Raw genomic sequence first — 23,409 nt, 5'->3', positions numbered from 1 at the left:
TAGGTGGTGCAGGTCAGGCCTCCCTGTGAAACAGCTGTCATTTTTAAAAAAAGACAGAACAGGTTGCGGAGTAGAGCTAGTGACGCCTCATGGTCTCAGCTTGCACGGCTTCTGTGACCTAAAACAAATGGGAGTGAACCCCATGAGAGTCACCTGGGAGTCCTTGACAGGGCCATTGCAGTAGCAGAGGGAGAGGAAAAATCTTTCACAGTCCTTCCTTTGCTTCTGTTTCTTCAAGAACTGTTTAGTTTCATGGATATGGTTTTGCCATCTGGCCTGGATTTTTGCTACATAAAAGGGACTTTTTGGCTAAACAACAAAATAAAGATTCTTTTAAAACCCCAAGCTATCCATGAGTGTCTGAGCGACACACTTTCCATACGGTTACAAGTTAATTTAATGCAAAATGTATGTCTAGTACTTGAACTCAAGTGAAATGGGTTGAAAGCTGTCCCTGCACATCTAAAATCTCAATCATGCTCCCATGTGCCTGTTATGTATGTTTATTAACCAACATTCGTTCCTCTTGACTTGCATTCACAGATGCTTTCCAGACTTGAGCACGCATGTAAATATGATTTGTGTGTCCGAGTTGCCATGCAAATCACCAAATTAGATGCACACTCAAAGTGCATTGCTTCTCAAGAGCACACTCCAAAGGATGGTTCTCATTACCTCACTTTTATTTTCCACAAATGCAAAATGAGCCGATGAAAGTTTACTTGCGGCGATTGTCTTTGGAAGCCCAATTTAAGGATTGATCCTGCCAGGTGCAGAACACTCTAGCCCCAATTCAGCAAAGCACTTATGCATGGTTAACTTTAAACACATGAGTAGATATCACTGGGGCTACTCATATGCTTAAAAGCTTTGCTGGGTTAAAGTCAGCGTGTTCCGCACTTTGTAGCATCAAATCCTTATAGAGGCGGGGAACAGTCATTCAGAAAGTTACTTTAGAGCTAATGACTATATTAAAACGTGCTGGCCTCTCGGATGATAGAAATGGTGTCATAATCTTACGGAAACAACATAAATATGGACTAAGGAGCAGCCCAAGTAATAAAGAAAGAATATAGCTTGAAGGAAATTATGAGAGAACTGGTGGTTTAACCTAAGGAGAGTTATTAAGACATAAGGAACGTGTTATTAAACATACTGACAGCCTGTTCTGCACGTGTGCTGTGCTAACATTAAGATTTATACGTTTATTTATGCTTTCCACATATGGATACGTTTATTTATCTGCATTAGAAATGTTACTGTCTGGGGTAGTGTTATTTTTATTTACAACGCATTTATTAAGCTTCTTTTGGAGTCCCATTAAATCATGGCGCCGATCCTCAGCTGGGGTAAATCAGCATTACGTCCATTGACTTCAGTGGAGCAATGCTGCATTATGCCAGCTGAGGAGCTAACCAATTGTTTCTAGAGTGAACAGATTAATGGGAGCTGGTAAGAGTCTGAGATATGAAAGCAGCCCTGTTGTAGTGGAGCCCTCGTTATCAGACTCCCCGGAGATCGTTCTCAGCTGCTTTCAACGACATCAAGGAGACAGCATGCAATTGGGAGTGCCAGGCTAGCGCGGAAAATGGAACGACTCATGCTGGCATCAGCAGACTTTGAATTCTGTCCCAAAAGAACTAGATTAATGAGAAGGAGGATGGATCCTCATCTTTCCCCAGTTCTTCATCAAGGAGAATTTGGATGCTTGTATCTGCTGGAGCTGATGATATTTGGTGTGGTAGAGGGAGTAGGTATCCTAGGGTTGGTGTTGGTTCAGGCTGACAAGTGAGAGATAAGCAGGAGGCATCCATGAGTTGCTGGCCTACGAGGATCTTATTTAACCGCAGAAGCTTTTAGAGGAAGAGAAGGCACAACTGGTGAGATCCTGCCAATATTGAAGTCAATGAGAATTCTGCCCCTGACTTCACTGGGACTAAGATTCCACCTAATATCTTGCAAAGAATTGTATTCCAGAAGCTCTGCTCTTCAGCACAACTACTGGGTCAGCTTAAATTTAGACCATGCCACTTCAGATACCCAGACTGTCTGTTTTGAGGTTGGAGACACGTCCGTTCTTTCCCCTGCCACCAGCTGCATGTACAAAAGGGGGTGGGGGGAGGAATCAGCAGGGCAAAACTGAATATTATGCCAATAAAATGTGCTTGAATTAGAATCTCCTTATGTCATAGGCTTGCAGGGTCATGTGCACCGACCCAGCTAAGGAGGAGAGAGAGCAGATGGCTCTCTTGGTAACTGATGTGTATTTGTTATGTTAGCTTTACATACCGCAGAATATTTGTTACTGAATTGTGCTGGGTCATCTAACGTTTAAAATAGTTACAGCAGAATAATATAATATCAAAACACCTTACAAGCGACAGAAAATGATTAGACGAATGGGCTGACCTTGTTCAAGACAAGCAGTATCAAAGGAAAAATACAGCGAGTATTATGCTTTGGATATTTCTGTGAAGGCCAATAGAGTGTTCCAGGCCTTGGTAGGAGACATGATGGTTCTGCTTTTTTTCATACTTAAGTATTAATCGGATTTTATTAAGTCATTCTGTAAATGACCTTTCCAATATGTCATAATGTTTCGCTGGGCAGCTTTTTATGAAGAGGTTGAGCCATTATTTAACCTGTTGGGTTGTAGCTATTAATGGAAGGTAAAACATGTGATGGTCCAGAAGGATGATAGTGAATGCTTGATTTAGATTTGGAAATCCTGGCCCACATGATATATATATAGCAGAGAACACGTGCAAAAATATGGGTTTTTTTTTTGACATGTCCACTGCATGTGTTTTGATAACCATCTTGGTTTAGTCTGTCTGGCATATGAGTGACATCAGAGTTGGAAAGCAGGAGCAAAGGATAGCTGTAATATTCCAGATTAGGTATATTTTTTAAGGCACAACCAAAACCATACAATCCCCTATGCTCTGAGTGGAGTTCTGCATGGCCAAACTGTTAATAATAAATACTTAGTCCTTATACAGTAAATTAAGGTTTATTTCCTGCCCATTATTAAATCATGATATAGATGCTGTGCAACTGACGCAGGTTGCTGGCCTACCTGCGTCAGTTGCACAGCGCCCATATCGTGATTGGCAGGTACATGGCAAGCACGTTCATAATAATCTTGTTAGGACATTACCTGAATTGCATATGGGTTTGGTTTAATTAACATTCCACCAAGAGCTGAGCAACAGGCAAGGTGATAAGCAAGTCTTTTGTCCTGTTTGTTTAGCTGCCATTAACGCTAACAAGAGTTATGCACACGCATCAAAAGGAGATTAAAGACCCCAAGGTTTCTAAATCCATCAGGGATCACAGCTAGCAGGAAGCAAGTCAGTGTTAGACCCGGTGATGCTTGCGGAAACAAATGGAAGAGGTTGTGTAGTCTGGAGAAGCTGTATCACTTAAACCAAGGAGTAAAATATTTCCTCTTCAAAAAAGCTACAGTAAAAGATCATTGTGGCTGCTATAAAGCCCGTTGAAGTCAAGGGAAATCTTTCCATTCGGTTCAATGGACTAGGAATCAGGTTCACAATCCTGTTCCCATTGAGGGCAAAGGCAAATCGATCAGGTGTTCGTGCAATATCAAATGGAACTCACCCCCACCCCACCCAGCTACATTAAAAAACCCCATTCATTTTAAAAACTAGGGGTGCACTTAGGAACAGTCAGACTGCATCAGACCAAGGGTCTCTCTAGAGCACTAGCTTCTCACTGATAATGTCCAATACCAGCTGTTTCAGAAGGTGGCAGATTAAACCAGCTGTATACAGGTATGGAATAACCTGCTGACCCTCAGTAATTAGTGGCTGGTTTATGGCCTGGGGCAGGAAGGTTTATATCCCTGCTCAAATTCTTGTTTAATCTTAATATTTATTGCTATAATGCTCTATATTCTGGTTATCCATATAAACATCCAATCCCTCTATGAATCCTGCTTTGCTCTTCGCCCCTGAGTTCCACTGGCTTTTGGAGTGGCTTATTCTCCCGCTCTGTTTGCGGCAATCTATACTCCCACTTATATGTAGCTGGAATGGATACTACTGTATGTGATGCTATCACCAGACTCTTAACAAAGGGAAAGCACAACATTATCCTCACAAACAGACATTGAATCAATTGCAATTGTTTTTTTTAAAAGAGCTTTATTGAATAGCTTAAAGCTTCCAAATGACATGTGCTGTCAGGAAATGTTCTGGCATCTCCATCCACACCATTAGTTTGGAATAGTTTTGTTCATATTTACATGACTGCGATAAAGAATATTTAAAAAAAAATCCAATGTTACTGGTATGTGCTGTCCACAACACACACAAGATGGTGCCTAAGGATGAAATCTTAGCCTCACTGACTTCAATGGAAACAGCATTTCAACCCCACTGCACATCCCCAAGTCTTGTGGAGGAAACTACAGGTCTGACCTACGTTTAAAGGGCAGCAGAATACATAGAAAAGATTCATTTTTAAAAAGCCATCGTTCACAGCTAAGGTGTACTCAGTCTGTACATTGGGTTTAATTAAATACTGTGCTCCAATGACAGAGCCACGGAATATGATTTTTCTCCAATATTTGCAGTGAGCTGGGAAGTCATTAATACTTAGGCCCAGGTTCTCAACGGTATTTAGGTGCCTAATGCCAAGTGAAAGGAATAGGAGTTAGGTGCCTAAATACCGCTCAGGACCTGGGTGCTGGTGTTTATACAAACCTTAACAGGTTTAACTAATGAGCCCTCACAACTCCCTGTTGTTATTATCTGCAGTTTATTGATGGGGAAACAGATACATAGGACCGTTGATGGTGAGTGAAACTCTATGGAAGCCAGTGGCCTTGATCCTGCAAACCCACGGGCTTATCTTTATTCACGTGAATCGTCTCATTGAAGTCAATGGGACTAGCCAGGAGTAAAGCTAAGCATATGTGTAAGCATAGGTGCTGCCACACCCTGTGGCTTGAAGTGGTTTCCACTATATACAGGGTTTTCAGTTTGGTTCAATGGCTCCCAACGCCCCTGTGTGTAAGTCGTTGCAGGACTCCCGTTGTTCCCACTTAGTTTTCCCTGCTGATTGACGTCGATGGAATTAACTTTTGCCCTTTTCTTGAAGGCTTAAGTGGTGCACAGGCTCCTCCTGGTCCTCTACACAGGGTGAATTTCACCTTTGTTAAGTTTCTCTGCTCATGGCGCCTGTGGCTTTGGCTCAGAGCCGTTTTCCCACAGCCCTACAGCAAGTCGTTGGTCAAGATGGCGCTAGAGCTGGTGACTGCCTGGCTCCAGATCCTGTGCTCAGTCCACAAGACCACGTGGCCTATCAGCTACTGTACACACACAACCACGTCCCGGTGCATACGGTCTTGTTAGAAGCCAAGGCTTTAATTCAAGCTGAATCTTTAAACCGAGCATGGTTTCAAAATGAAGGTGATTGGTATTAAGCCTAGTTACTTTTCCCTGTGATGAAGGTGCATTAGTAAAAGTGCAGCAGCTAAATGAGGGTGGCATTTAAACCTTCCCAATAGGTCCTTGAGCCCTGATCCAATACACACCGATGTCAACGGGAGCCTTGCTGTTGGTTTCCCTGGACACTGATCAGGCCCATAATGACAGTACTTAAATGGTTCCATAGCAGTGGAAGATTCCTCTCTAATATGATCTAATTCAAAGCTCACTGCAGCCAGTGGAAGGTTTTGCATTGCCTTTGGCTACATCTACACTACGAGCGAGTGGTGTGATTCCCTCGCTCGTGTACATATACTTCCGCTAGCTGTCATTGGGTTAGCACGAGCATTAATAGCAGTGTAGCCTGGGTGGGGGCAGTGGAGTTATGGCTGAGCCATGTTGATTACAAACCTGCCTGAAACGGTGGGTGTGTACTCCGTTCAGCTTACCCAGGCCTCTGCTGCTGCTCCCCGTGCTACCACAGCTACACGGCTACTTAGACTCATGCGAGCTCAATGACAGCCAGCCCAAGTCTGCGTACGCAAGCAGGGAAATCACACTCCTAGGTCATAGCCTTTCATAGACATTGGAGCAGGCCTAATAGCAGAATGGGGGCTAGATGCTTTTAAGATCCCTATTGGTAACAGGAAATAGCTAAAGAAAAATGATGCAGCCCTCCAACAATATAGGAACAGGTATTGCACTGTATGTGCCAGCACTTCGTAAGAAGCTAGACTTTTTTTCTTTCCTTTAGGATTTTCCTAGACAAAGCAAAGTGTAGAAATAGAGCAGTATCTATTGCAGAATTAGACATCTAAAGTCATGTCATTGTTACAGTCAATTTAAGAAACACAAAAAGCAATTTCCCAATCAACCTGTTAAAACAAGCTTAGACTTCACTTTTGCCATTCACTTCTTTTTTCAGTCCCTCTTTTTCATCTGTCAAAGGTTCCACCTCCGGACCATCCTGCATCTTTTCTTTGGCCCAGATATTTCCATCCTCGGTTTCTGTCCTTATATGTTTGTTGTCCTTCATTGTCTCTTCTGTCGCTTTTCTTTCCCTCTCCTCTTTCGCCAGCATACGATAATTGTAATAATTCATGATGAACAGGAATGTTCCTGCTAAGACCATCACAGCTCCACATTTAATGAACATGTATTTGTAATCTCCAAAAGTATCTATAAGCGTTCCTGTGAATTGCAAAACAGAAACATAGTTTAGACGTGAAGGCAAAGATCAAAATATCGATGGTGGCTTCCGTTTCTGAACACCACGGCTGCTATTGTGATTGTAGCGCAGAATAGGATATTTTCTGTACTTTCTAATAACTTAGGCTCTGATCCTGCAAAAGCTTAGTATATGCTTAACTTCACGTCCTGTGAGTATCATATTGAAGTCAATGAAACTATTCATGCTGCGTAACGTTAACCAGGTGCTTAAGTCTTTGAGTGACGGAGGCCTTGTACTGTCGTTTCCAGATTTCTTATGCACATGAAAAATAGAACTATAGAATAAAATATTAGAATTCTTTATTAACGGATGTTTTTGTGCTATTGAGTGAATTTAGGGCTTGTGCAAAGTACCAAATTGGCAGCACCAGCTTCTTTCCATCACCTTGCCGTCATGCCTCTGCCTTCAACTGCAAGAATCACCTGATCCAAAGGCCACTGAAGTCAATGGGAGTCTTTCCATTGATTTCAATGGGCTTTGGATCAAGCACAGGGTGAATAAGATCCACCTAGCTGAGTCAGTCCCCAGCCCCTCTGTTGGGGCTGCAGATAAATGATGTTCAGTCATTACCAGCCTTGCCTGGGCTTGAACTGGTGAACTAGAGGCGAAAGGGCTTTCCATAGAACTTGAAACATTAGTTGCAGGGAAAGCAAAGAGGGTGCTGTCAATGTTAACCATTTTCAATTAGAGAGGCAAAGTGTGTGAGGTAATATCTTTTATTGGTGAGAGAGACAAGCTTTCAAGCTTACACAGTGCTCTTCTTCAGGTCACCTGTATAAGTTCGAAAACTTGTCTTTTTCACCAACAGAAGCTGGTTCAATAAAAGCTATTACCTCACCCACTTTGCGTCTCTAGTATCCTGGGATCAACACAGCTACAACAACACTGCCTACAGCTATTTTCAATGGCAGGAAAAATGTGACAGTTTCATCTCAAAGGTTAATGCCTTGGCAATGGAGTTATGGAAACATTGAAAAGATTTGGTTTAATTGACCTGTCAATGTTCTCCATTATGTCAAATGTAACATAATGCAAACCTTGTTGAGACTGTGATGCTGAGTATTAATGCCCGTGTATTGGAGCAATATGGACTGAATTTAACATCCCAAATCCTAATTAAAATAAGATTGACCTCAAGCATAGCCTTTTTAGTTCTTTCTTGCAATTAACAGGGTGTATATAAGCTCTGACTTTTTGAAACCATTTTTTCTCTTTGAGAAGGGGAACCTTTAATTACTTCCTGAGTGACAACTAATCTGTTGAAAGTCTGGTGATTAATTATCCCAAAGTATGCTTACACTAGCTAGGTATTTTTTGGCCACTAAACATATTTACTGATTGCAGAAATTATTATTTCAACTGGTTTTGGTCACCAATCTGCTTTCTTCTACAGAGATCCTGGTACACAGCTTTCAGTATATTGTCTTATGGATGTTACTCATGAAACATCAACCGAAGCTAATTACAGCAATTCTTCCTTCTTGGTAATCAGGATGATCTGGAAGTCTGTTAAATAGGTTTCAATGAGGGTTTTAACGAGTAGAGTATTGGAAAATTCAACAGTAGGATAGTCTCGCCTCTTTTCCTTTGAGAATAAGAAAAGCCATAAAACACACAGTGAACAATTTGCTTAGTTCATTAAAGCAGAACCCTGCAGTGGGTTATTAAATGCCAAAGAACCAATAAATTTGTTGCTTATTAAAATGATGAACAAAATACTCCAAAACTAATATCACTAACTATTACACAGCACTGTTTTGGCCTCATTAGCAGTCTTTGGCAATTAGCTTAATCTCTTGCGTAAAAATTACAGAACTTAGAAAACCGTCACCTTCAAACCTTCAATTTGCTATGAACTATATAATGACTGTGTGAAAAGAAGAGGCTGCCGCTGCTTCTGCCACACAGTGTAAGCTACACAGTGAAAGGAAGAATTAAATTGCTCTGTAAAATGTGAGAGAACGAAGCTTAGACAGCTCTTACTTTTTTATCTTATGAAATTCAAAACCATATTAACTCTCCCTTTCCCTTGTGAGTTCCTTGGCTTTACTATCACGTAAAGTTGTGTTGTGAGCTGCTATCACAGTTGAACAGGTTTCTATACAAATAGCTGCAGAACACCAAGCCTAGTTAAAAGTTGACGGCCATTCAGCGCACGTAAAGTTGACTGATTAACAGTACTAGCAGCAGACAGTTACCCTACCCAGCATGCGGGAGCGGTGCAAGCCGCTCCTCCGCGCCTGCACCACCCTCTGCGATTCCACCGATATGTGCAGAATAAATGGCAGCTGGGTGTCACATACAAACTCGTTTAACTCATGGCCACATGAGGTTTGATGAAAGGCCCGGAGAGGTGAAAAGTGTGCTAAGTAATTATATTATGTAGATATTGTTTGCTCCTTGATGGGAAAGGACTTTACAGTACATGCTACATAATGACCCAATATAAGGTAATTTTATTCACGGGAGAATCCTTCTACTGCCTGCCAAATGACTCTGGGCATTGCTGCAGGTTTGAACATGTATTGTTAGTAGGGACCCTTGAGGAGAATGAACTTAAAGCTAGAGGTTATAAAGTAGGCTGCGGTCAATAGTACCGATCCCGTGTTTCGTTACAGGTGTGTTCAAGTACTGGGCTGGGGCCGGGGAGAGCTGATAAAGGGGAGTGCCGCTCTGTTTGCTTTACCAGATGGAGCACACAGAGTGACTGCAACCAACTTGCAAGCTGTGCACAAGTGGGACTTTCTGGTTCTTTCAAAGCCAAAAGGTACTGAAGGTGCAATGAGAGGACAGACTATTGGAGACTGGGTTCTCAGGGTGTAGGTGAAAGGGAGGGTGATAATCATAAAAGAGTTCCCCAGATGCCCTTCTACTGACAGCAAATGGCCTCGTTTTTATTTGTTGTCATATTAAATTATCAATCCTTTATCAGAGTGGCACTTTAGGGTGACCAGATGTCCCGATATTACCCCCCCCCCCATCCTGGGTCCCGATTTTTCACATTTGCTGTCTGGTCACCCTAGAGTGGCACTTAGAGCTGTGAACGATTTAGGACTCTTACTCTGAATACTAGCTAACATCTAGGGCCCTCATCCTCAATGATATTTAGGTGCTTAATTCCCATTATTTCACTGGGAGGTAGACCCACAGCTTAGCTCCCTTTCCAAGAGTGCTATCACATTCACAGAGATGCTGCATAACTTTCCTGCAGTATTGATCCCGGGTTGTTACAGGTTGTTTTTGTATCATCATCTTGTAGTGCAATAAATTGTAATATGGTGCTTGATAACAGAGGGAAAGCGGCGTCTGAGGAAACCCTGTGACAAAGCTGGTCAGTGCTGACAATTTTGCCCCATATATCTAGCACTTAACAGTATGCTAGGCACTTTACAATAACATAGGTCTCTGCTCTGAACTGCTTGCAGTCTAAGCTAACACACAAGTTTTTCATGTTACATATGAGAAAAGAATAAAGGCACCCAGATCGCGTTCATATTTATTTTCTATTTTGTCAAATATTTTAGGAATATATTATATATTTTTAAAAAACTGTAAGAAGGAGAAGCAAAAATTCTCAAATCTATTCAAAATAAATGATTTTTTCCTTTTAAAAAACAGCCTGTTTTCTTCATTACAGTCTTTACAGCTGGAATGCTATTGGCCAAGCTGAGAGGATGAAAATCTATAAATGGAAGTGTGCCGAGTTTAAGGCCAGAATGTACAGCTGCATAGAAATTAAAAGCATACACATCTGTGGCTATTTGGATCTACTGTGTCCTTACAGACAAATAAAAAACATCAGCTAAGATCCAGGGGGCTCGATTCAGCAAAGGGATTTCAATGGGATTATTATCATGTTTAAAATTAACCATGTACTGGATCGTGGCCTTAAGCAGTCAATGCTCTGCAAGATAGAGACCCTGGCCTGTTAACACTTATGCATGTGAATAAGTTTACATATATGAGTAGACGCATTGCGTAAAGCCACTTACACACCTACGTGTTTGATGGATGAGGCCTAAAAGCCTCAGCCTGCATCCATGTCACACACACAATTGTTGGTTTCAATGGGAATTTTTACATATGGGACATATGCAGGTTCAGGTCCAAGGAACGAACACGTGAGAGATGATCTTTTTGTTTTTAATGTTGCTAAATTCTCACTAAGAGAAATCATGGAGGACAAATCTATTACCTTTATTACTCTACACATAATTACTTGCAAAAGACCCCAAAACAAAGTGGGATTGAAATGGAGAAGATGAAATTAGACGCACCCCTCTGCAACCTGTATTTATCTCAGTCTCAATCTAGGAATTAGATCAAAAGCTGACATGTCACTAGAGTTATAGTATAGAAACATGCTCACCTCCAATAGGTGGTCCAAGAAGTATTGTGCAACATTCCACTATGGTGACAAGGCCAACAGCACTTGTGAATCGCGCAGCTCCCACGAGGTCCATGAGGGTTTCAAAGAGCATGGCACAAACCATACCAAAGGCCAAGCCAAAAAAGACGGAGTATATGACTAGACCCGTGTAGCCTGTGGCTAAGGGGCACAGGAGATGGCAGGCACCATTAAAAGCAATTGAAAAGCTGAAAAAATACTGGATCTTTGGCCTCACCCATTTACTGTTGGCAATAATTCCAGTGGTGGGTCTGGCGATCATATCAACTATTGCAAGGATAGAAAGGAGGAAGGCTGCTGAGTATTCATCAATGCCAAGGTGCTTCGCGTAAGGGGCCAAAAAAACAATAGGGGCAAAAAATCCCAGAAACATGAGCACGTTTCCAATCAGGTAAATCAGGAAACCTCTGTGCTTAAAGAGGGAAAAATCAAGGTACTTATTAAACTTCTCACAGCAGTCTTTGTCCTCCTCGTCTTCTGTTCCGCTCAACAAACTGACAGTTTTGGGAGAGAGCATTTCAACTGAGCTTTTATTGGGCTGCTCTTTTACAGTCTTTTCAGCTTGCTTGATGGTTGGTTTCCGAACAGGGTCAGCTGCCATTCCGATGGGCCTGAAGAGAGCACCAGCCACACAGCAGTTCAGTAAAATTGCCCCAAGAATAAAGAAACTGCCCCTCCAGCCAAAATTGTCAAAAAGGAACTGGTTCAAAGGAGCAAGGGTAGACAGCATTACGGGGCTGCCAGCCATGGCAAGGCCGTTGGCGATTGGTCTCCTTTTCAAGAAGTATTTCCCGATGATTATCACCGAAGGCTGAAGGTTAAGAGCAAGGCCAAATCCTGTAATGGAGGGGGAAAAAACAGTGACAAAAGGTGTAAACTATACTGCCAATTCCTCCATTCGGAATATGGCTCTGTCTAAATCAAGGGTGAGATCCTCACTGCCACTCTGGCCCCCTTTATACCAGGTGCAAGGGCTGGACTGGCATGAAGTGGCCCTAAAATCCCCAGCTCTGACCAGGGGAAGGCTTCACCCAATGCAGGAACTGAGGAAGACAGCCCTAAAGCTGCTTCCAAGGACCCCTTTGCAAGCCTTGACAAAGGGGGCATGCTGGGGGCAGAAGGCTCAAGTGAGGCAGGGACCATGTTTTTGTTCTGTTTGAACAGCACCTAGCACAGTGGAGCCATGACTAGGCTCCTAGGTGCTTATGATAATATAACTAATAAGAAGTCAGGGCAGCGGGCAGTGCTGAGGAGATTCCAGGTGGCGCTGTGGCCCATAGAGTAACCTGGAGACGCCGCTGTAACTTTGCAAGGCCCCTGGTGCTGTCCAATTTATACCTGGTGCCTCTTCAGCCCCCCAGAGCAGCTCAATATCAGGAGGGTGCAAAGGTGGCTTAAAGCCACTTTCCAGCCCCTTACCATGGGCTGCAAATCTCACCCTTATAGTCATGGCTCACAGAATATGGAAATCTGTAACCCTAAAAGACCAAATAGAAGTTTACAGGTCCCACGTGCTTTTGTCCAGACCCAACAGTTTGGCATGGTAACAGTACCCATCTATTACAAAAACACTATGGCTGCTTTGTCACTGCTAGCATATTATCATGCTTGCATAATAATATTATGGCCTGGTCTCTGTGACTTGATCACACACACTTTAGTGACCATGCAACTAGACAGACCTGGACTTGACTGGCGCTTTTGACTTTAAATCTGGCTTTTGACCATCTCCTGGTGCTGAAGTCGTCCTAGTTAATATAGCTGCTGCTAAACTCATTCTGGCAATGAGCAATAGAGAATGGTATTTAGTAACCACAGGAGCTCCATCAGAAGTCCTGGAGACCACTGACCATCAAGTGTTGGTGAAGATGGTGTGGTCTCTGGCTCAGAGCTGTACAGCAGCTTTCAAGTGGCCGTGATCATTAGGTTGGACATAAGAAAAACTTCCTGTCATGGTGGTTAAGCACTGGAATAAATTGCCTAGGGAGGTTGTGGAATCTCCATCATTGGAGATTTTTAAGAGCAGGTTAGACAAACACCTGTCAGGAATGGTCTAGATAATTAGTCCTACCACGAGTGCAGGGGACTGGACTAGATGACCTCTCGAGGTCCCTTCCAGTCCTATGAGTCTATGCTCAGATACCAAGGTGACAGGCAACCTTATAAAAACTTGACCAGATGAATCAACTCTTTCCACTCACATGCAGGTCTCTCCCTGGTCATCCATGCTTTTGCTACATCCAGGCTACTTGATAATATACTCCTAGATGGGCTTAGATCAATGCCTAGACATTGCCCAATAAATAAATGAATAAATATGGCGATGTCAGCATTATGCCATACATAGCATTTGGTATTTAACCACTAGAGGGCAACGTGCTTACATGCTTGATTAGGACTCACATCCCAACCACTGGAGGGCTTCGGCATCCCTGCCCACTGCAGAAGGGCAAGCAGACCTAGGAATCAAGTGCAGTAGCACCCATCCCTTCCACTGTTAGTTAATGTGCTGATGTGAGGAACTTAGCCAAGAGATTAAAAGGCCTGAGAGGTCCAGAGCATAAGTACATTGTAATAGCAAAAGTGACAGCCACTGCAGCTCCTACTAATGTAGAAGGTCCCTAGTGTTAGAGATGTTTAAATTAAAATACCCTTTTTATTGTATTTAAACAAAATAGTAATAGTAACAGTAGTATAAATCTCCATAAGTAATTCAACCACCTAACTGACCATTAGCTCGCCTATTGCATGAGCTGGAATCTGTTTTCTACCCCAACAGATGTTAAATGTTGAGCGTTGGACGGTCAGAGCATTCTTGGGTTCTTTAGGATACCAGTAAGGAATCTGTTCTACTTAAAAGATCTTTTTAAGCATCTGTGTGCTGCTTTCTCTTACAAAATAAAATTATGTAAGTAATGTATATTGGTCTTAAAGTTACATTTAGAAATATAACACACATTTTCCACCCTAGCCCTTAGCCTAAGAATGATCCCCTGTAAAACAAAATTGAAATTTCATCCTTGAATTGGAAAATGTGAATCTTGAAAACAGCGCCATGCTGATTTTTTCCAGTTCGTTAATTTATATAATTAGTTTGTTTAATTGTGCAGTACCTGATTAAGCATATCACTTTACAGAATAAAATGTAGGAATGTCAAGGTCCTTCAAATTAATTAAGGAAAACTATTGTTAATAAGTAATATTAGCTACACAGAATTCCAACCGTGTTGTGCAGCTCAAATTCCACATATGCTATGATAACCCGATGGTGTTAAACAATTGCTTTCCAACTGTCAAGCTTCCATTTTAAAAAATTAACCTAATGTTTTGAAAATTGAAAAGAAATTACAAAACAAAAAATGTTAAAATAACCTCAGGGCTATATCCTTGGTAGGAAATTCAGACATAGGTATGAATCACAGTCCTTAACTTGACCTGATGGATCTAGGTACTCCATAAATGTGGTGGGACAGATCCTGAGTTGGTATAGATTGCACACTATGCACAATCGGTGAAATTCCTAACTGTGCAGAAGGATAGCTCAAGGCCTCTAGCACTAAAGGCCAGATTTTTCAAAGTATTTAGGCATCCATCTTGCACTGAGAGTTAGGCACCTCAATACCTTTAAAAATCTGGCCTAAGTTCTCCAAAAAAAAGCATAAGAGAGACTTACAGGGTATATAGTTCTTCTGCTGGCTCTCAGCAATAGCTGAGATAACCCAGTGATCATAGAGACCTGCACAAATGTTGGGTTAAGGAAGTAACTGCAGTTTAAACTTTTCCAGCCTCTCTCAGATGAGTCAGATAATTTTAATGGACTGTCTTTCATAGGAATCTACAATATGCATTGGCCAAAAGAGTCACTTTGAGGAGAATAAAAATTAGGTAAGAAGCCAACTATCCATTTAACCAAATCAATTACAATCCTGTATTATCTGACCATTAATTTACAAGCGATGCAAATTAATTTAATATAACCTCATTCTGTTCCTGCTAATTAGGATCCGACAGTTTCAAACTTACTGACTGGACGTTCTAATTACTTTAATCTTTTTGCTAATTTTATTCTAAAATATTTATATCCATTTTCTTCTCATTTGCTATCACAGCAAGAGGGATCGCAGACCTTAAATTGATCCCAGCAGATGGCATTTTGTTCCAAATAAATTAGAGAGGCTGTATCATCATGGCCTACAAGAGGGGGTTCCAGATGAAGAGAAGTAATTTGAGCATGACGGAAACCATCCTTTCACCCCATTAAATATCTTCCAATTATTATGAGAATTAGTGCATAAAATGGTTTTATAAGGTGCCTTGCTCAATAACTACTGTTCTCTGTTACATATCAGTAAGGGTATGTATGTCTGTACTGTAATCACACCCTGTGAGTGCAGCTCAAGACAATATACCCAACCAAGCTTTAATCTCATTAGGACAGGTCATGGCAGCATGTGTTTCAGCACAGGCTAGCCTACGACTAATACTCAGGGCTCTGGGTGGGTTTGTAAAGCCAGGGCTGCAGCTCATACCGCCGTGGCTTCGTTGTTCCGGGACCTGAGCTAGCAAGATTAGGGCTAGCTGGAGTAGGTTGGCTCAAGCTGCAATCACACCCTGTGATTACAGCATAGACATAACCTAATGGGCTCAATTTCAATGGCCTCAGAGGAGGTGTGATTTTCCAAAGAGCACAGGGCCAGATTTTCAAGTGCCCAACACCCACATCCAGAGCCAGATTTTCCAAAAAAGCTCAATACGCAGCGTGCTGCGATCTTCTGACATCTCCTCAGTGTCTGATTCAACGGCCATTAAAATCAATGTCTTTCCACTGATTTCCATGGGCTTTGGATCAGGCCCTTAGGCCAAAATCCTCAAACCCTCTTGTTGAAATCAATAGTACCCCGGGCCCTTAGTCTTTACTCAAGCAAAACTCCCATTGACGTCAACAAGAACAAGGGTTGGCTCCTGAGAGGGGAAGAGCTCTCTCAATGCCAGGAATAATAATAATTAATAAACCAATATTTGCATTTCTATGGAGGTCTTGCCTCAGAGGATCTCAAAGTGCCGTGTAAATAAGGGTTGGCCATAAAATTTCCACAAAAACAATGTTTTGACAAAAAACAGAAACAAACATTTTTGACAATGTTTGTGAATTGTTTCCGTTTTCCTGCCAGCTTTCTCTGACAGCATTAACCAATGATCAAAACGACCCCATGAGTTCGTAGCAGAGATACTGGGATGACATCACACAACCTGAAAGGCTGCAGCCTCTGGGGCGGAACACAGCACAATTGCAAAACTGTTTTGGAAAAGAAGTGAAGATTACCACCTTGCCCTACTGAAACTGCAAAGGCAATTAGAGTTAGGCAGAATGTATGTATCTGAATTGGCATTGGCCAGAAAAACAGGGCAGCCACCACTCATCTTATTATAAGTGCTAGGGACTATTTAACGGCCACTGGTGGTCAGGTATTTGGTTTTATGTCTCATTCAAAAGATAAGGTGGACGAGGTAATATGGTCGCTCTAATATCCTGGGACAGACACGGCTACAACAACACTGCATACATCATCCAAAAGATGGCAGCTCCCACAGTGTAGTGCTCCCTTGACGCAGGCAGGGTACTACTTCCCTGACTCAATGACTATATGAATTTGCATCTGACCTACATATAAATGAGGTGTGGCCAAACTGTGGCTCATGAGCTGCATGCGGCTCTTTTACAGTTAAAGTGCGGCTCTCGGAGCCCCCCCACACCCATCATTCTCTGCCTACCAGATTGTTTGGGGCAGTTCAGGGCTTCTGCCCTGTGAGGAAGTGGTGGGACTAGGAGCTTCTGCCCAGCAGGGAGGGGAGTCTCAGGGCTTCAGCCCTGCAGGAGGCACCTTCCGGGGCTTGGGGCTTCAGCAGGAGCAGGGCTCAAGCCTCGAGACTCCCTGACCCTGCAGGGCAGAAGCCCCTAGCCCCATCACTTTGCCACAGGGTGGAAGCCCCGAGCCCCGGCAGGTGCTCTCCGTCTCTCAAACTTCTGAAGATTGTGGTATGCAGCTTGGAGGGTCAGTAAGTTTGGCCACCCCTGATATGAATAGAAAAAAGACATACCTCAATTGAGAGAGCCATTGAGAACGGTGTGTCTATCTAGACAGTGTGAACTGATACATTCATGTTTCTAACTTCTACCTCTGAAGAGATGCTATTAACATGCCAAAGGCAAGGGAGGCGAGCAGAGATCTCTTGCTGGTGGGGTTCTCGTTTTAACTCTGTTCCTTGGAAGTACACAGGGATGCTCTTCCCAGTCAAAGTGCGTCTCCTTGTCAGACTAAGCAGGAGCCTTGTGGAAGTGTAGTTTGCTGTATATGTATCTCTCAGGTAGTTACTTTCTCCACAGTCATGTGATCAGTAGGCTGGCTTTATAATTACCCTTAAATGCTCCCACCTCAGATCTGACCAAACTAGGTGAAAAAACATTTCAAATATAACTAGGAGCATCAAGCTAATTAGGAGCATTGAAAGCATTTTCTTCACTCCTGAGAGGATTCTCATTCACTCCTGAGCACACTAGCAGCAGACCCAGGAAATTATAGGTGTGTCTAAGGCCTTGTGCACTTGGGGGAGTTTTACCAGTTATACCAGCACAGTTATACAACAAATAAATAGGGGGGGTGAGTTCTGCGCTTGCACTATCAGATAACACCACTCCCTTATTTTCTTTGGATAGATGGATCTTGTGAGGCAACTTGCAACTGTGTCATTTTGCCTTTCCAATACAGTAATGTAAACCTCTTCCAAGAGACTCAATTCCTGTGGTAAATTCTTTGGGGCAGGACCTAGTGGGATTTTTAAAAGCATGTAGGCCCATTGGGAGTTAGGCACTTTGCACACTAGTTACTTAACAACAACTTTAGGTGCAAAAATCTGGACCTGCAGCTTCTTGGGTGTTTGTACGGCACCTAGAACAACAGGGACATGATTCTGATTGGGGCCTTTGTGTGTTAGCCCAATACAAATAATAAATCATTCTAGTTTGAAGGAGATGCTTCCCCGAGGGGCAGCTTATTCCATAATTGTCCATTATGGGGAGGAGTCTAGTACCTTCCTGTGGTCTGATCCATTGTGGCAATTTACTGTAGCTCAGTATTTACTCCAAGGCATGCACTGTTCCATACTGGTGCACTTCTATTCACAGTTGATAGTGTGAAGTGCTTATATAGTCTATAACAAAGGATTTGTGTTTTACATTAACTATTATGTTAATGGGGGAAGGGATAGCTCAGTGGTTTGAGCATTGGCCTGCTAAACCCAGGATTCAAGTATCAGAGGGGTAGCTGTGTTAGTCTGAATCTGTAAAAAGCAACAGAGGGTCCTGTGGCACCTTTAAGACTAACAGAAGTATTGGGAGCATAAGCTTTCGTGGGTAAGAACCTCACTTCTTCAGATGCACTTGCAATGCTCCCAATACTTCTGTTAGTCTTAAAGGTGCCACAGGACCCTCTGTTGCTTTAAACCCAGGATTGTGAGTTCAGTCCTTGAGGGGGCCATTTAGGGATCTGGGGCAAAAATCTGTCTGGGGATTGGCCTTGATTTGAGCAGGGGGTTGGACTAGATGATCTCCTGAGGTCTCTTACAACCCTGAGATTCTATGATTTCTTAGAGGGCATTTGTTTGTAAGGGAATGTTGCAATCAAGTGTTCAGCAATGGCATATAGCTGGATCCATTGCTCCTTTGACTAGCACATGAGGTTAAGAATTGCAGGTTATTTTTGTTTCTGGAATCTCCTTCCAAGAAGCTGTGTGAATTGTTGCTCAGTCCGTGACAGCAGGGTGTCACCTAAATGTGGTGGCACAATCAGAGCAGCGTAAGAAATAATAAAAAAAAACAAGCTACTTAGGTGCATGAAGAACATTTCACAACCAGATTTAATGAGACGGTCTGGGCGCAGGGGAACATGGTCACAAGTTTTCTGTCCCAATTAATGTTTTTCCCCTTGCCAGTAAACTGTGTTATTAATCTTACAAGTTTAGTCCCTGGTGTTCATTATCAGACGTCAGGGCTATCTGGTGCAGCCACAGTGACACGGAGTATATTAATTCCACATCTCAGATGCTGTAAAGTCAGTATTTTAGCGTAACGTATCATGCTTTCAAACAGATGTCCTAGTTGCACTGGAGGCAGCATTATAAACATCTATTCTAAAACGATCAAATGGATGCTGAAAATTAGGCTCCTAGAGAAGTGGCCTGATTTTCAGCGCCCCCACCCCTGGTGCCTAGTTATGAATTTCAGAGTCTAATTTTAGGCTAGAAAATGCCATTGGCTCTAGTGCAGAGCCAGCCTTAACCTAACTATGAACTGCTGGGTTTGGCTCACTCTGAGGGTTTAACAGAAAGAAGCTGTATAAACTGGAGAGGGAACAGATTTCACCAGCAATCGGTGGATTATTTTTGCTGAGGGGGGAGAGGGGGAGGATGAGAGGAGGAGGATTCAGAAAACACAGAGGATGCCTGTAGCTGGACTTGGTTGCTTCCTCCCTGCCACACTTACTTCTCCCCAGAGGCAGTTGGAGAACCCAGGCAGGGCTGTTTCTCTGCAGCTCTTCCCCGTGGCTAAAGTGAAATGTAACAGGAACACAGAGGAGCGCTCATGGTACCAACCAAGGAGAAGGGGGAATTGTAGGGAAGCAATTCATCCGAGCCAGGGAAATAAGTGGGAGCGTGTAGGGGTTCGGCCGGGGCTCGTCCCCCTCCGGGGTGGCTGGGAACCAGGCCGCCTCACTACTTAGGTCCGCTGAGTCGGGGAATTAGCCTGGCTGGGCGGCAAACAGTCAGGAGCTCAGGCCCTCAGGCAGGGCTGAGCAAACAGTTCAAAAACAGGTTCAGGCCCTGGGTGAGGGCAGGGCAGCAAACAATCAGGAGCTCAGGCCCTCAGGCAGGGGCTAAGCAGACAAATAGGTTTAGGAGGCCCAGGTCCTGGCTCCGAAGGACCTGGGAGAGGGGGAGACGGCCACCCGCGAGGTGGGTGGCAGGGGGGACACAGGCCCTCCCACTCCACTGCGTCCCAGCCCGGGGCCCTAGCAGTGGCAGATGGCCTGCTGGTGTGTCAGTGGGGATCCTGGCCGCAACACACTGACATGGGCTCTGGGTGTGCTGCAGCCAGATGAGGGTCGGCTGCCCCTGGGCTACTTCCTACCTCCCCCTTTAGAGGTACCAGCATCTGGACAGAGTCTTCCAAGGAGTCAAGCACCATGGGCTCCTCTGGGTACCCGGCGAGCGGTGGGCTTGGCAGCTCCTCTGGGTAACTTGCCACAGGCAGGTTTACCAGCTTCTCCGAGGTCTGGTCGGCGTCTGGCCAGTCCTCGGGTCGGCCGCAAGCTGTAGGAGTCTCCCAACCGGGAGCTAGGCCACAGGCGTCTGGCTTCTCCAGCGGCCGGGCCCCTAGTGAGCTCTGGGGTTGGGCTTTTGTACTTCCTGTCCTGCGCCCTGACCTCTGGGGGGCGGGCGCAGGCTCCACTGGCTCCGCCCACTTTGGCTTCCGTAGGGGCTCGTCCCCCTCCGGGGCAGCCGGGAACCAGGCCGCCTCACTACAGAACGCCTCTCGGCAAACCTTTCCTATAATCCTGGACTCTTCCTGCCTCCCAGGATTCTTGCTCTAGCACACACAACCTGACTTCTTCCTCCTGGTGAACTCTGCCCACGGGTGCTTTGAGCTGTGATGTACCAGCCCAGCTATATGTCCCCACACACAGACGGGCAGACGGAGGGCTGTACCCAACCCTCACTGAAGTCAACAGCAAAATCCCCGCTGACTTTAGCCATGCAGAACCGAGCCAGCCGTTGAACTCCAGGAAAGGAAAACTTCTTGGCTTAAAGGGTTATTAGAATTCCAACTTTTCAATGAAAAAAGGGAACTACATTTTAGGAAAATTTTAAAGGAAAAATGTCTTGCTTTCCAATCCACTCTAGTTTTTATTATTTTTATATGAAGAACCCCTCTCACCAAAATGAGTATCAACAAAACCTGAACTCTCATAGCTCCACTATTTTTGTACTAATCGCCATCTTCAGAGAGAGAAAAATTTTCACAGATAGGGCTATTTGATCATGCAAGCTGCCGCGTGATCCATTGATTTCAGCAGGAGTTGAGGGCACTAATAACCATCTCCATTATTGTCCCGGAGCAGCGCTCATCTGCAAAGAGCCTGCCGCACGTTAGACTCACACAAAGTAAGCTGAAAACACAGTTATGAAGAAGTGTAGGCCCATGCCATGCAAACATTTAAGCAACTTTACTTGGGTGAGTAGCCCTGGTTGTGGGACTACTCAGATGCGTAAAGTTATGCACATGCTTAAGTATCCGCAGGAGGACAGGGGCTTAGCTTAGAAAAGATATCGCAAGAGATAGTACAAAAGGAAAGCTTGTTTGTTACCTGAAACGACTCCAACGCAGATGTAAAGCTGTAAAATGCTCGTGCAGAACGCCGCCGAAATCATCCCAATTCCACACAGCAAGCCTCCAAATATAACCACTGGTCGGCTGCCAAAACGATTCACTAAAATACTGCTAATCGGACCTGAACAAAACAGGCAGAAGAAGAATCCCAGTGTTAAATAGCTTCCGAACACCCTGCCTTTTGAAAATAAGGTGGTTAAAGCTCACTGTAGTTTCATTAATACTTAAGCTGCTGGTAACAGCTGCTTGAATTTCCTCATGCTAAGAAGTGAAGAAGAATGCAAGATGATTTGTATTATGGTGGCATGTAGAGGCCCCAACTGAGACAGCACAAGGCACTCTAGATACACATAAAATGTGCAGGGCTGGTACAGAGAGGACGGTGATCAATTGTTCTCCATAGCCACTGAAAGTAGGACAAGAAGTAATGGGCTTAGTCTGCAGCATGGGAGATTTAGGTTAGATATTAGGGGAAAGCTTTCTAATTATAATGTAGTGAAACTCTGAAACAGGCTTCCCAGGGAGGGTGTGGACTCCATCATTGGAGGTTTTTAAGAACAGGTTGGACAAACCCCCATCAGGGATGGTCTAGGTTTACTTGGTCCTGCGTCAGTGCAGTGGGCTGCATTTGATGACCTCTCGAAGTCCCTTCCAGCCTGACATTTCTATGAGTCTATGATAATAACAGACCGTCCCTGCACCAAGGAGATTACAACAGAAACAGACAAAGAGTGGGAGGGGAACTAGAGCCACAGATTGGTTGTCCAAGGTCAGACAGCAGGTCGGGGGCAGAGCTGGGAACAGAATCCAGGTTTCCTGGGTTCCAGATCAAGCATTGCACCACACTGCCTGTCTAGCATTTAGGGTCTAGTGATCCCAACTGTCAGTGTCAACAGGATTAGAAAATAAAGGGCTATCAAGAACATTGGTCCATTTGGGCAAAGCAAGGAGCCCCCCATGTCATCCATAAGACCTTAACGTGTCTTTTACTCAGAGCCTGTCTAGACACAAAAGTGGTACCGTGTTAGTTAAACCAGTATAGTTAAACCAGTACAACTCCACTAGTGTGGCTGCAGCTATACTGGTATAAGATGCATATGGTGGCATAGCTAGTCCCACACAGGAGGGGGAATAAGCTATAGTGACATGCTGGTCTATTTACACCAGTATAACCACATTCACACTAGGGGTTGTATAGGTATAATTATTTTGGTTACAAAAGCACCCGCACACACACACACAAATAAATATGATAGACTGGTACAAAACCTGTGTGTAGACCAGCCCTGCCGCCTGACACAATCTGCACTGATAACAGTTGTAAAAGCAGCAAAGAGCTAGACGAAAGGTCTGTGTTTCTGTTTAATAAGGGACAAGGGAGCAACACTGTAGAGCACATCTTGGTTTTGTAGCCCCGCCCCTCCCCTCCATGCCCCTAGTCCTGTGACAAAGCTGGCAGCCCTCAATGGCCCTGCACACACAGGGCTGAGGCGATTATATCAAGTCTTACACCAGACCCCCAGAGCAGGAGGGGAAACAGGCACAGAAAGGCTGTCCAAGGTCACACTCGACTGTTTTCTCTGCCTGCCCAGCACAGGAATCCCCAGAGGAACTGCCACAACCCCTCCCTTGTCTGACTGTCAGGTAGCTCCAACCACTTCAGGCAGATTATTTTGATATTTCTCCTATGTCTTCTGCTTTGCGCATCCTCACTAAGAGCAGGGCCGGCTCCAGGCACCAGCTTAACAAGCAGGTACTTGGGGCGGCCAAGGGAGAGGGGCGGCACCTGCGGCAATTCGGGGGCGGCAGGTCCTCTAGGAGCGAAGGACCTGCCGCTGAACTGCCGCCGCCGATCGCGGTTCCCCCCCCCCCC

General features: G+C 44.1%; 1 protein-coding gene across 4 annotated transcripts in view; it reads right to left on the bottom strand.

Annotated features, from left to right (window-relative positions):
* Positions 1 to 5,811: 5,811 nt before the first annotated feature.
* The window catches only part of LOC112110977 (monocarboxylate transporter 2-like), a 48,605-nt gene continuing 31,007 nt past the window's right edge, over positions 5,812 to 23,409 (bottom strand). For all 4 annotated transcript variants that reach the window (XM_024206217.3, XM_024206219.3, XM_024206216.3 and 1 more), the window contains 3 exons: positions 21,514 to 21,657; positions 11,054 to 11,929; positions 5,812 to 6,644 (listed from right to left, as the gene is read on the bottom strand). In XM_024206217.3, coding sequence (XP_024061985.2) covers positions 6,343 to 6,644; positions 11,054 to 11,929; positions 21,514 to 21,657 — 1,322 coding nt within the window. In that variant the 3' untranslated portion in view covers positions 5,812 to 6,342. The remainder of the gene's footprint in view (positions 6,645 to 11,053; positions 11,930 to 21,513; positions 21,658 to 23,409) is intronic.

The sequence above is a fragment of the Terrapene carolina genome, unplaced genomic scaffold (assembly GCF_002925995.2).
Source record: "Terrapene carolina triunguis isolate 2854851 unplaced genomic scaffold, T_m_triunguis-2.0 Scaffold89, whole genome shotgun sequence".
Classification (NCBI taxonomy): domain Eukaryota; kingdom Metazoa; phylum Chordata; order Testudines; family Emydidae; genus Terrapene; species Terrapene triunguis.
Note: the sequence above shows the minus strand (reverse complement) of the source record. Positions and strands in the feature narration are given on the sequence as shown.